Source organism: Ostrea edulis, chromosome 10 (genome assembly GCF_947568905.1).
Source record: "Ostrea edulis chromosome 10, xbOstEdul1.1, whole genome shotgun sequence".
Taxonomy (NCBI): domain Eukaryota; kingdom Metazoa; phylum Mollusca; class Bivalvia; order Ostreida; family Ostreidae; genus Ostrea; species Ostrea edulis.
Window position 1 is genome coordinate 627,693 of NC_079173.1, and position 14,831 is coordinate 642,523.

General features: G+C 39.7%; 1 protein-coding gene across 2 annotated transcripts; it reads right to left on the reverse strand.

Annotated features, from left to right (window-relative positions):
* Positions 1–8,916: 8,916 nt before the first annotated feature.
* Positions 8,917–13,320, reverse strand: LOC125652415 (zinc finger protein 862-like). 2 transcript variants are annotated; one of them, XM_056151624.1, is made up of 6 exons: positions 10,992–11,463; positions 10,030–10,159; positions 9,660–9,921; positions 9,360–9,468; positions 9,200–9,283; positions 8,917–9,095 (listed from the first exon to the last, which is right to left on the reverse strand). In XM_056151624.1, exons 2-6 carry the CDS (start codon positions 10,137–10,139, stop codon positions 8,941–8,943), a joined length of 720 nt encoding a protein of 239 aa, XP_056007599.1. In that variant the 5' UTR covers positions 10,140–10,159; positions 10,992–11,463; the 3' UTR covers positions 8,917–8,940. The 2 variants fall into 2 exon arrangements, with proteins under 2 accessions (XP_056007599.1, XP_048737567.2); XM_048881610.2 differs by lacking the exons at positions 8,917–9,095; positions 9,200–9,283; positions 9,360–9,468; positions 9,660–9,921 and adding exons at positions 12,060–12,359; positions 12,482–13,320 and having other exon boundaries at positions 10,992–11,110; positions 11,321–11,784.
* Positions 13,321–14,831: the final 1,511 nt, after the last annotated feature.

Below are 14,831 nucleotides of genomic sequence, written 5' to 3' on the forward strand. Positions count from 1 at the left end.
AACCTATACATAAGCTGTATACGTGAGAATTTTTCTTGTCAAATAATATATTATTTCAATTTCGCATCAAATCACTCAACATTTTTATATTTGCGCGAAGGTCATAATATATATTGTGACCTTGAAATCGCCCCTCTATTTTCTCCCGATCATCACTACGTTATGTAAGGAAATCTAATTCTACATAATTATTGCGAGCAGCGTGTAAAGGGGTAACGATATACGGTGTATGGTGGTGTATATATATTTATATTCCTTTTACCAAAGGAAGAGTTAGGACACAATTCTGACACATAAAGAAACCCCCCTTTCCGCATCTGATTATTTCTAGCATACTCTTGAAAATGAAAAAAAAAGAGTATCCTGCATTAGAAGCATTTTACGCCCATTTCCATTAACAACACCATACTACCACTCACATTTCCATTAACGCCACATACCACCACTGATACACCACTCACCACAACTTGTACACCACACACTACCACTTAGTTTTTGTACGTTTCTCAAGCATTGTGATATACAGTATCTTTTCAAATGATGTGGGTGGCCCTTAAAAGGGCCGGAGGGGGGACTATCAAAGTCCCCCACACTGTCTATGAGGTTGTTTACCCCTCTTACTGGGTGGCGGGCTTGTTCTGGCGGCGGCGGTGCCTCTTCTTGAGAGGCTGCTTAGGGGCGTCTGGCACTCCTTCGTGGAAGAAGTGCCACTCGTACTCCCCATCTGGTCTGAAAACAATTCTACCCGGGGGCCGCTCCACTAGACGGAGCTCCGCCTCCCAGTCCTCCCGGAGGTGTTCAGGCACCACGTTGTGGTTAGTAATGGGCGGGGTCATGGGGGTCCTCATTACCGGCATGGTGGTCCCCGGGGGCCGCTGGTCCAACTCAACCTCCGCCTCCCAGTCCTCTGGTGGGACCACGTTGTGGTTAGTAATGGGCGGGGTCATGGGGGTCCTCAGCCCAGGCATGGGGCGCAGCGGAATTCTCGCTAGGCGGGAATAGCTCATCTTCTTCAAACTTCTTAAAATCTTCTTAAACCTTGCTGGATTACCAGTGAAGCGAACTGGCGAGAGCGCCGGTATATAACGAGAGAGCGCGGACCTCCTCGAAAAGATCCTGCGCTTCGGAGACGAAGGCAAGATGGCGACCGAGAAATGCTGAATTTGTGCTTTCGAGAAGAGAGTTTTTTCTCATTTTCTTTTTCTACACATTCAATTTCTCTGAATTGGAGATTCTATCTGATCGATTCCGAGACGCGGAATTGATTAAACTTAATTTTATTATGCTAGGTCGCATAGTTTTCAAAGAAACAGAGGTCAAAGAGTTCGAGTCGAGGCTCGATATGTTTCTTCTCGACCTCTTTAATGATTCATTTCTCACGTCTGTGAGGCAGTAGAAACCCCAATGATAGTTAGATCGATAGAGAAAAACCCATTTTATCATATTTTAATGCCACTTTCGATAGACCCCCGAACCTTTGACAAAGAAACCCTCGTGATTGACACTCATCAAACACACCTCGTAAGTGTGACTTATAAAAACGAAAGCTGTAGCATCGACACTCAACAAAAACACATCATGAGCGTGACTTATGTGGAAGAAGATATTTTTTCTATGTCGGTGGATGCTATTGTGCAACAATATAATTTATTGACAAATGGAAATATTGCTCGCCGTAATAATTTGGCCCTGGCGCAAAGACTAGCAATTCCTAAAACGACCCTCGATCGGGGAGTTCCTGGCCTCCTCTATACGATTAATAAAAAAAAAAGAATTAAAAAAAAGTGTATATTGTCATTCCAAAATAATATGTATAGTGTGACTTATGTGCAGGGTGGTTTACTGAGTATATCCGTGAATGCGATTGTACACCATTGTAATTGTTTAACGGTAAAACCTCATGGGTTAAGTCAAAAGTATTGCCGACAAAGAACTATGGTTTCAACAACGTTTACGTGAATTGGGCAGTTTGTCGTACAAGACTTTAGCCTTCCCTTATAAGATTGGGTGTGGCTTAGCGGGAAATTCCACCCGTTACAGACAATTTATTCAAGACTTTGCTTATAGGTATGATAAACAAGTGTATATTGTCATCAAAACATAATCATGTGTTTGGTAGTTAATAAAGTGCAACTGGTGTTAATTTGTGTACGTTTCTCAATCATTGTGATAAACAGCATCTTTTCAAAAGATGTGGGTGGCCCTTAAAAGGGCCGTGAGGTTTATACTCTGCCTTTCTAGACGCCGATGAATCGGCAGAGGGGGCACCGCCTGTATCGACCTCCCTCCAGCTGGACCACACACTCGCAGCACACTGATCGTTGTTTGCAGTGGCTACACTCTAGCTGTGAGTGTTTGGCGTCTTGCAGACAGATGGGGCAGGTAAACCAGATCGATGGGACTCGATCTGCCCACCCCGGGACGACGGTCTCGTGTTCTGTTGGCGGTCCTGGTGATGCCGGTGTTGTGTGGAGTGGCAGCAGACGAACGGCACCGTGACGTCGTGCCCGTGGTCTCGCCGGCGTTGATGGGGGTGTCGGTGTTTGGGGCACCACTTCGTCCAGGCTCGCCCTCGGGCTAGTGGGCGGCTGTGGGGACATCGATGAGGGCGAGTACCCCTCCAGTATCGATGGCGAGCGCTGTTCCGAGGGTCCGGGTTGCGGTGAGGTGTCTGTTGGCTGGGGGCGACGTCTGGGGGTAGTGGACATACGAGCTGTCCTACGGCGGGTGCGGCCCCGTCCAGGGCGCTCGTAACGTCGCCGCACTTGGTTGACGAGCTCCACAACCCCCAAGGTATCCAGGGGGCTAAACTGCGCCAATTCCCGGGTGTTCGTGATTGCCCACTCCCCACCATCGTTCCGCTCGCTAACGAGTTGTAGCCGGTATCTGATCCCCGCCACGGTGTCAAAAATCATTCTACTTCTCGACATTGTTATTCTTGTTCTTAAAATCGTGTTGTTGCTCCTGGATTACCAGTGAAGCGAACTGGCGAGAACGTCGTTATATAACGACAGAGCGCGGACCTCCTCGAAAACATCCCTCGTTTCGGAGACGAAGCCAAGATGGCGACCGAATTTAATATTGAATATTTCACTCATATGGAGACGTCATCACTGCCGGTGAAGGGTTGCAAAATTTAGGCCTATGCTCGGCTCTTATGGCCATTGAGCAGGGAGGCGATCTTTATCGTCCCACACCTGGTGTGACACGGAACCTCGGTTTTTGCCGCTTCGTAATACCCATGTTATAAAAAATCACACATTTTTGCAGGTTTACAACTTTTATTTATTGCATATTTCAGATGAAAAATGTCATTTGATGTAGCTTTTTCTTTCAAGTAGATGCAGGTCAATATTTGAATGAATTCAGTTTTTAAAGACAGTGTTTCTCGTTATACAGAGGTGTGATTCTATCGCATCGGTTGGTCTTCCTCTTCCTCCTCATCTTCCTCCTCCTCGTCTTCATCATTGTCATACTTATCTAGGTAAGATTCAAGTAAATATTTGTGTTTGCGAAGAGCCATCTTAATGGATTTCTTTAATCCATGATTGTCGGACACAAATTCATCGATGGCGTCCGTCACCTGTTCATGCGTTGTGTCTTCTTGCAACTGATACTGATCGTAAAGGAACTGCTCAAACAGTTTTCTAAACTGTTGGTAAGTTTCTCCTTTGGTCTTTTCGTCTGCTTTCTTACTAGTTTTCTTTTCTGACATATTTTGGTTCAAGTATTTCTCGTATCTCTTCTGCCACTCTCCGGCAATATGTTTTCGCGCTTTATGTGCCATTTGGCGAAAGACGATATTCTCTTCCTCTCGATATTCTCGTCTCTCCAACACTCTGTGTTGGAGAGACGTCACTCATGTCAATATCCTCTTCCTCATCGCTGTCCCCGTGTTTTAGTCTTTTATGACGCATCATGGCATCTTTGCGGGAAAATAAAGCATGACACTCTGAGCACTCAATCATGTTAACTGCTCGAATGCATAAAAGTGAATGAATAATTCCTGGCTTTTAGGTTCTTTATATACTTCCACCACCACTACCACCACCACCACGCAATTACCGGTCGCATTGCTCAATGGTAGAGCGTTCGCTTAAAAGCTTCCTAACCGGAAGTTCATGAATTCGAATCCTCATGCCATCGCCCACCTAAGACGTAAACATTGGTAGTGATTGGTCCTCCAAATGCACCGCATTTACGGGTCTTTCAAAAGACCGTATGGCGGTAGGCGTTTGCACGCTAAAGAGCCCTCACTACTAGGGGTAATAACCACCAAGCATAGGACTTCATCCACAAGTGGTGTATAATAAGGGTGAAAATTTCTCGGAAGACGTGAAATAACCAGCCAACTACTACCATCCACACTTTCGTTAACATCACACATACACCCTACCTACACTTTCGTTAACACCACATACCACAACCATTATTTTCATTAACATCACATACCACCACTTATACACCACGTACCACCATTCACATTTCCATAAACACCATTTACACACAGTTAATGCCACATCAGATGCTAACACTTGTGTTTTAACACCGTTTTTTTTCTACACCAATCACACCACTACCTATACAGGTTTGAGAATTGATAGTTTTACATATCAATATCAACAAAAGAGATAGATCTACCGTTATTACTTTGCATGTATCACCATCATACTACCACACACACATTTCCATTAACACCACCATACTACCACTCACATTTGCATTAACACCACCCATACACCACATACCACCACTCATACACCACTTACCACCACCTATACACCACATACCACCACCTGTACACCACTACTGGCACATCAGATGCCATCACTTACATCTTCTTTAACATTACTCACACCACTACCTATACAGGTCTGAGAATTGATAGTTTTACATATCAATATCAACGAAAGAGATAGATCTACCGTTATTAGTTTGCATGTATTACCATCATACTACCATGCTTATTTCCATTAACACTACCATACCACCACTCACATTTCCATTAACACCACATACCACCACCTATACACCACATACCACCACTCATACACCACTTACCACCACCTATACACCACATACCACCACCTATACAACCCATACCACCACCTGTACACCACTACTGGCACACCAGATGCCATCACTTACATCTTCTTTAACATTACTCACACCACTACCTATACAGGTTTGAGAATTGATAGTTTTACATATCAATATCAACGAAAGAGATAGATCTGCCGTTATTAGTTTGCATGTATTACCATCATACTACCATGCATATTTCCATTAACACCACCATACCACCACTCGCATTTCCATTAACACCACATACCATCACATATACACCACATACCACCACTCATACACCATCTATACACCACATACCACCACATACCAATACTCAAACACCACATACCAACACCTATACACCCCATACCACCAACAGTATACCACTACTGGCACACCACATGCCATCACTTGCATCGTCTTTAACATAACTCACACCACTACCCATTTAGGTCCCAAGTTATGTATTTCTTAGCATAACAATATTAATGAAAGAGATTGATCTACCAATATTAGATTGTGTGTCACCACCATACTACCACCCACATTTTATAAACACCACATACCACCACTTGTACACCACACACTACCGCTTATACGCTAAATAACACCTACTCCCCACTATCGGCACACCAGTTCCCTTGACTTTGGGTTTCTTTAACACTACTCACACTATTATCTATATAGGTCCTTAATTTTGCATTTCTTTCCATAATATTAATTAAAGAGATTGATTTAGTTTTATTAGTTTGCATGTTTGACCACCATAACACCGCTCACATTTTCGTTAACACCACACACTGACAACCAAATTTTCACTAACACCATATACCACCAAATTTGGACCACATACCAACCCTCACATTCTCATGAACACGACTACTGGCACCGCAGTTGCCACCACTCATATTTACTTTAACAAGGATCCGTGTTTACCCTACTCTCAATTGTGTAATCATTATAAGATTGTTCATTATCTTCACTTTTTCATGAACAATTATGAGACTTCCTATAGTTGATATAGTAAAACCCCAGATCTATAGAGAGACCAAGTGCTCCGATAAAGGGAAATTTAAAATGCAGCTAATGCAAGATAATCTTTTTTTTCTTTCCATTTTCAAGAGTATGCTAGAAATAATCAGATGCAGAAAGGGGGGGGGGGGGTTTATTTGTCAGAATTGTGTCCTAACTCTTCCTTTGGTAAAAGGAATATAAATATATATACACCACCATACACCGCATATCGTTACCCCTTTACACGCTGCTCGCAATAATTATGTAAATTATATTTCCTTACATAACGTAGTGATGATCGGGAGAAAATAGAGGGGCGATTTCAAGGTCACAATATATATTATGACCTTCGCGCAAATATAAAAATGTTGAGTGATTTGATGCGAAATTGAAATAATATATTATTTGACAAGAAAATTTTTCACGTATACAGCTTATGTATAGGTTAGACGGCAACTTTACTTGATAACGCCTATCAATATAACGACAACATATAGACATGAATTGTAAGATGTACGTCGTGACGTACTTTTTCGTTGTGATCTCATAAGGTGCGAAGTGCACAGATATCATAGTTGTTTTTATATACTATAAAACTGTTCTGCTATAGCCATAATAGTGTTGATGTCCAAAGTACTTTTAGAGTAAAAATGAATTATTTTTAAATATATAGCGTAAAACTATATGCGATCCGGGTTAGAATAGGTCCTCAGTACCCCTTGCTTGTGGTCAGAGGCGTCTAAATATGGGGTGTTCTTTCGGATGAGATCGCAAAAACCGAGGTTCCGTGTCACACCAGGTGTGGGACGATAAAGATCCCTCCCTGCTCAAAGGCCGTAAGCGCCGAGCATAGGCCTAGATTTTGCAGTCCTTCACGGGCAGTAATGACGTCGCCTTATGAGTGAATCATTCCCGAGTAAAAAATCCAAAAAAAAAAAAAAATCAATCACATAAGATTCAATACAAAGGCCTAATGCAGAAAGATCTGACTCAAACCACACAATATAGTGAACATATCCATAAACTCTGTGCATGTTAACCGAATTCCGTAGCTGAGCTCATTGTTTACAAAATACCCGCGTTTCCGCGAAATGAAAACGAAACCTGGCATGTTCTAATTTTCAATCTTCTAAACGTTACTGGGTCACCAGTGAAGCGAACTGGCGAGAGCGTCGTTATATAACGAGAGAGAGCGGACCTCCTTGAAAACATCACTCGGAATATCTGAGCTCATTGTTTACAAAATATCCGTGTTTCCGAGAAATGAAACCTGACGCCTATCTATTTTCTGTCAGCTGTTAGACGAGGTTCGTAAATTATGTGTAAATTGTTCATTTGATAAATGTGTTTGTGTAAACTTTTAATTGTTCATTGAATAAATGTGTAAACTTTTAATTGTTCTTTAATTCTTTTTATTTGAAAATTTCACATAAAGGAATACACCAGGAATACAAAACGCTCACACGCTATCCCCCCAACACCTCGCCTGCTACACAGCACCACCTCTCCCCACCGGCCCAGCTTAACCGCGCCAACCCCGCTTGACCGCGCCAGGTGGCCCCGGCCACCTGGCCAACTGCTTGACCCCCTCTATAAAACCCCGCACTCCAAACTACACTCAAAACTGCACTCAGTTGAACTCCCTATCGGCCCGCACTCAAAACTGCACTCAGTTGAACTCCCTATCTAGTCGCCTTATATTACTGATTACGCCTATTCGCTCTCTTTCCATAAATTTTGGGGAGGCATGTCAGAGGGTCACCTGTAATCTACATACAAAATTTTAGCCCAATAAGTGAACAAACACTAAAGATATGAGTGAGGACAGACAGACAAACAGACCAAGCGAAACTTATGTACCCCCCCCCCCCCCCCTATAAGAGAGAGTATAATGAAATAACTTCTGTGTAATTCATCCTAGAAATTGGCGGCCGACGATTTAGGACATCCCAAAATCGTCGCCCCTAATGATAGTGCAATAGTGTCTTAAAATCGTCGGTGAAATGTCATCCCAAATGTCAGCAACGATTTGGGATGGAGCGACGATTTAGGGTGTAACACACTTGTACTATTTAATTGGCTGCTTTTCTCAATCCGAAATCAGACTGTTCGTCCTAAATCACGTTAACATGTAGACAATACATCCACGAGTGTAATTACAGGTGTCGGTTCTACTCATGCAAGGCAGGGACTTCTGAAGGCTTGAGTCCAAAACTGACCATTTTATTAATTCGTTTTATCAATTAAAACTACAAACATGGTAATGCCAAGTCAATGGCGGATTTAGTTTAGAGGGGGAATAGCCGGCGCGCCCCCCCCCCCCCCCCCTAAAATTTTCAAAGGACCAGAGCCACAAACCCCATATTATGGCCTTTAAAATATATAAAAATGAAAGTAAGTGTTGAATAGGAGTATTGGTGTTATAAATATGTATCAGAATCCGGGGCTTAAAAAAACATGTTAGATTTTAAAAATAGGAGCACAACTAAAGCTGTATACATACTAGAACCGGATATGGTACCGTATTTCTGTCATTTTCCACCAAAAACTGGTTATTTTGTAAAGGTTTTGTCATACTGGTTTCATCTCGCCCAAAATATTTAAAGTATTTTTATAATATACACCTTTTCAATTGACCATAAATGCAAAAATATTTTAGGGCGAGTTATGAGCTCTATTTTTATTTTTAAAAAAAACGATATTCCGGATTGCTGCAGTGTTCGCGAAGGTCTAAATTATATTACCAGTCATTCGGTCTGGTAAAATTTCTGTTTTTACCAGACCGAATGATGATTTACCAGACCGAACGAAAGTCATATACAAATAAACAAAAACTGACAGTGCACCAATATTTATTATTTAATCTCTAACTAGCTCAAACATCAATGCCCAATTATCATGTTCATCTCGAAATTCATCACAATAATGATCGTTTTCGTCATCATCCTTGGACTCATAAATTTCTTCTAGAGCAAACATGTCGTCGTTGTCCATAACTGCGTTTTCTGCTGAGCCTGGAAATTAATAAATTGTAGTGTAGTTGTTATTAAATTTGACTTGTGATACTTATGAATATTGTCAAAAATCATAAAATTATATGCGAAATTACTATACATACCTTGAAATTCATCAGCTTCAGAATCAGTTGTGTCTTTGTCCATGCTCTCAGGAATGTTATTTATGTCTGTGTTTTCTGACAAATCTAGGGGAAAAAATAAGCTTTTCAATATTGAGAGATTAGAAAGAAATTGGGGGGAGGGGGATTTAAGTTTACCAACCTTGAAGTTCAGTGATGTCAATGGAGGATCCCACATCAATCACATTGGTGGACTGACCAGCTTTCTTTGCCCTCTGGTAGTTTGGCAGACGTGGCTTCAGAGCTAAGGACTGTGGTAGAAAATGTGAAGCAACTGATAACAAATAGAGAATAATGCATTTGTATCAGCTAGTATGAAATTCCATCACTTGACAAAGTTGTTTTGAGAGAAAAAAAAAATCAATTAATTCATGTATATTCAAATATTGTTTCTTTAATTTGATAATGCAAATTATGTCATTCAATACTAAATTTGAATTACCAGCCATTTGTCAATAGATGACGTAGGGTCAAATTCTGTAACTCGTGGACTTTGAAGTTTGACCATGAGAATATCGTTGAGGGTAGAGGTTTGAAGGCGTGTTCGTCTACTTGTCTTAACAAGTTTCATGTGAGAAAAAGTAGTCTCACAGCTGACGCTTGTAGGGGGAATGCATCCTAGAAGCTCAATCACGGCCATCAGCATTGGAAACTCAGGATCATGAGCATCACACCATTTCAATTCCTGAACTTTACTTCCATGTCTGTAATTATATTGATTAATTTATGATGATACTGAAATTTTATTTTGGCATACCAGTCATAACATTATGATATTTAGTTTTAATATCACCACTGGGATAGGAACCTACTTTCTGTAGAGAATTTTCTTGAAAAGCCTGAGCTCATTCATGGTCTCCTGAACAGAAAAATCTGGTATGGCTCTTAGAAGAGTTTTGCTGTAATGGTTGGCAATGGTCATTATTTCTGTTTCAGCAAAGACTGAAATGAAATAAACAATAATAAATCAGAGGTCTTTTATTTGTACATGGTGATGCCAAATGGTTAAGTCAATAAGTGAATATTAAAATTACAGAGTCACACAATACTATTACAGCATATATTGTGTCATTGTTATTGTAAATAATGTACATAATTATAAAGTATATGATCATCATAATGCGAATCGCACTTTATCAGAACAACCATATCTTACCAGTTTACTTAATAACTTGATTTCATATCAATTGAATGCGTATGTTGAAGAATATAAAGTCTTTTACACTACAGTCTACATTAATTTGTAAACAGACAAACACATTCATATGAATAACACAGAAGCAGTAACATTTATGATTAATTGAATAAAACCAAAACGTGTCAACTAAAACAAAACATCAACAAAGAACTTTAACAAAGTTTGTTGATATAACCTCCTAAATCTGGACTTTCAACTGTTGGCCAATTCTTAAAGTGCAGAATTCTTGTTGAGTTCATAACATTCGTTTCAGAAACGCCCAACTCAAATCTCTCTTTCAGTGCATCTATGAGCCCACTAAGAATTTCATTCTTGTATGACAACGAAGGTGTATTACCCCGCAGAGTAATGCCCTCATATGTGCCTGCTTCCATAATTTCGGAAACACTTTTAAGGTCCCTAAATGACAAAGTAATTTTTGATCTACTTATGTTATTGCTTTTTGATTAAGAAGCAAAGCAAAACATTTTTCACATGCATCTCAGTATTATTTAAAGAGACAAATGAGATTGATTTTATTTTATACATAAAATTTACATGAATGATTCAGAGTGTTAACACTTCAGTGAGTCTTACCTGGTCTTGAACTCTTCCAACAACTCTATGGTGGATTCTGCCCAAATAACACTATCAGCCACAGTGGATTCTGTTTTTTGCAGTTTAAGCGACAGTCTCATGAGAGGTTCTAAAGCTTCCTGTTAATAAAATTTGATGACAACACACATGAAGATGATGGAATGTGGAGATTTGCTTTATGCATGTATGATGATGTTTGATACAGTTTAATTTAAAGAATTTATCAGCTCTCAGTTATTGTCGTAATTATGAGACATTTGATTTCTTGAATAGTTACCATATCTACCAATTGTCGGACTAATGTTTGATTTATTCTATAAAGTACAAACCTGGAGAAAAAGAACAAAGCACACAAGGTCTTTCCTCAACAAGATCTTTGCCAGGCCCTCTGCTTTAGGATTCTTGTGGCTCAGGCTACAGAGATGTGCCTCATATGCTTGGAAAGTACGCATCATGTTGTTCATCCCACGGAACAAATGGGCTAGCCAACGTGTTCCGGTCACCTTTGTAGGCACCACACCCTTCACATTTAAAGCTCTGATAGCATCAAGTAGCCCCCGCTTGTTTTTGTACTGTTTTGTGTAAAAATAGTACAGACCTATCAGTAACGTCATAAGTCTATCGTACAGTTTGCTTTTTTTGAGTACATCCCTGAACGCCAGTTCAAGTCTATGCGCAAAGCAATGGACATTAACAAGTTCATCGTTAATGTTGTTTTTCAACAGAGCAGAGAGTCCTCCTTTTTTCCCCACCATGTTTGAGGCCCCATCACTCCCCATTCCAACCAGTTTTGCTGTAAATAGTAATTGCAACCAAATGTTATCATGTTTCTAATTCTATACATTGTTTTTTGATAAAATTTAATTATTAACTTTCGTTTCGTCATGTCTCTGCTGAAATAGTGGCAGGACTGACTGAATGAACTAAATTCCTTTTCTTTTAGATATTTGAATGTTATGCATAATTTACGTAGTGATTTCAGATTAGTCACTGCATATTGTGACAGAGCATATATATGTAATTTCAACAATAACATAGACATGTACCACTACCTTCAAAAAGATGTACCTTTATCAATCCTGCAATCAGTAAACACCTTCATCAAAAAGGATTCCAAGTCAACTGCACAGGTGCTATTTGGTGTTCCAATTGCTAGGAATCTCTCTGTGACTTTTCCATGCAAGGAGAACCGCAAATAAAGTGCCTCCTGTTCATCACCACTGATGTCAGTTGATCCGTCCATCATGATAGAGAAAAAGTTGACTTTGCTGAGAAAATCTACAGTGTTGTCTCTCTCGGTAGCAGCTATTGACTTCACAAATTCAATGGCAGCTTTGTCGTTGATATATGTGCCGCCTAGATCAATACCTTAAAGATATAATATTACATAAGCTATTTTAGGTTGATATTTCATAACAAGAAAACACAAGTTCTAGAGATTTTTTAGACGTAAGACCAGCATATAATATAAAAATTTACATGTACTTTACCTTTAACTTGATCCAATGAACACAACCATGTGTAGTCACGCATTGGCCGATTGTGCTTCATAACAGCATGAGCATTTCGAAATAAAAAAACAAGTCTGTCTTTTTCAGCTTTTCTTAACGACTGTAAAGCTTTGCCGGCAGAAGTGTTGGTCAAAATATCCGACCCTGTCTTAGCAGACGCATTTTGAAATTCTATGGCCTTTTTATGAGCAACGCTGGACTCGTGGTCGACCACAGCAGTCACTCTGAAATTTGTGCATCCGTCTAAAAAGGTGTTCTGACCTTTTAAGTTTGAGCTTATTCCAGTTGGGGTACGATTGGAACCTGACTTTGAAGCATAACGCTCGACACACACTGAACAAGTCATTGCACTTTTCTCGTCGTTGTAAGTCAGCCATGATCGCCCCTCCTTCCATTTTGGGTTAAATTTTCGTGGAGGTCTTTTCGCCTCGTAATTCTTGTTGTTTTTCGTTGAATCGGGATTGCTAAGCTTTAGTTTTTTTCCTGGTATAGCACCCTCAACAAATTTCAGTCCCAACATTTCACGGTTTATACCGGAACTAAAATACTGTATGTAAATGTCGAACCCGATATATTTAGAAGCGACGATCCCGTGTTGGAGTACGATAACAACGACACTTTTTGAAAACCATTTTAGGAATCCATGGAAAAGATGAACATGTTTTGAATTTCAATTTTATTTTATTCATTTATCATTATTCTCCCAGTTTTCATTGCCTCTACATTACCGGACATTTGGTCCGTCACGATTCTAACTTTTACCGGACCGAGTCTATTTTTACCGGACTTGTCCGACGGTCCGACGAACCTTCGGAAACACTGTTGCTGAAAAATATTACGGTTATAATGCGCTAGTGGTGGTAAACTTGAATTTTACAGAAAATATGGCTGGTTTAAGTATCTTATGGAGAAGGAAACTACGTTTTTTATTTCGTGTCATGTATATGTACATAGGTCATTTTAGTTCGGTGTTTATTTTTAAAGCAAGGGAAATTCCCTCACCTAATAATAGTTTTCGGTTGCAACTTGTTTTGCCCTTTTACTATAGATGTTCATTTTCAATACCTAGTTGTTTTCATCTTTTAAAGTCGTTCACAATACATCTTCATTGCATCGTTGCTTAAAAACTGTGTACAATTTTGGTAGTTTTACATTATTATCATAAACATTATCATTGAACGAAACCACAGTTACCGAAACTGTTAGGCCTAGTGACTGAAATGAACATAGCGCGGCGTCTTCTTTCACTTTGGGATATCGGAAAATATTCAGGCTTCACGCAAGTATTCTTGTATGGTACTGATATCATATCGAATAATTTTTGCTCTATTTATTTTACAAAAGTGTTACTACGCAGCTTTAGACTGTCAACATTCGAAATAACTGTTTTATTTAACCTAACTTTACGTACATTGGGAGAAAGTCCTTCTTTGATTTACAGTACATCCAAGTTTCGGGCTGAATATTAGCATGACCTGGTCAGGCAAAAAGGAATTCAAAATAACAGATTTAAACTACATGACTTACCATAGCATGCAGCATTGCCGCCAGTTAAATCCGACAGTAAATTATGTAAGCAATTCATAGATAGCGATCCACATGTTATCGATGAGACATGACGTCATCTGTTATAAGATATTCATGACGCATTTTATGCTTCGATAGGCGGATCAAGTAACCCCATATGAAAATACTCGATATACTGGTTTTGTTTTGTTTTGATTTCACATATGATATCGTTGTACATGTCATGAGTTTTTTATTTTCTATTTTTATGTAACTTTACTTGTAAACAAAGACTGTGCGTTTTGTTTTTTGTTTGGGGGGTTGGGGGGGGGGGGGGGGGTAAGACAGTACAGCATTTATAAATTGTGCATGTTTGATTCCGTTGATTTTCAATTTCATGGCCTAGTTCGAAGGCCTATCAACGTATCAGTGTTCCATTGTCCAATATAAAATTAGAAAAGGAAAAATAGTGTCGTCTTGGTTGTCAAGGAGGTGTGTCCCAATGCCAAGTTACATTTAAACAATATAAACAAATATTTTTTTCAGCGTGCTCAACAAATCAAATTGCGTGATACAAGTAAAATTAAATTATGACAGACGGACTGAATGCTACATTATATATGTTTTGCCAATTAATAAACTGGACATGTGTTGTGCCAATAAATATATCTTAATTTAATAATCCAGCCTACAATAGCAACAGGAAATTGTGCTTAAATTGTCCAATCTTCAAAACCTTAAAAATTGTGTACATGTGTGTGGTGGCGGTGGTGGTTTTCATCCACTCAAACTGTCCCAATCCCCCTCCCAAATTCAATTTCTT

Bases quoted from the DNA above. Each gene is read 5' to 3' on its own strand.
- LOC125652415 (XM_048881610.2), bottom strand. From the start codon at position 13,022: ATGTTGGGACTGAAATTTGTTGAGGGTGCTATACCAGGAAAAAAACTA. The intron at 11,785-12,059 runs GTACATCTTTTT...TACTATTTACAG, and splicing joins TGATTGCAGGATTGATAAAG to CAAAACTGGTTGGAATGGGG. The intron at 11,111-11,320 runs GTTTGTACTTTA...TTTTATTAACAG, and splicing joins GCTTTGTTCTTTTTCTCCAG to GAAGCTTTAGAACCTCTCAT.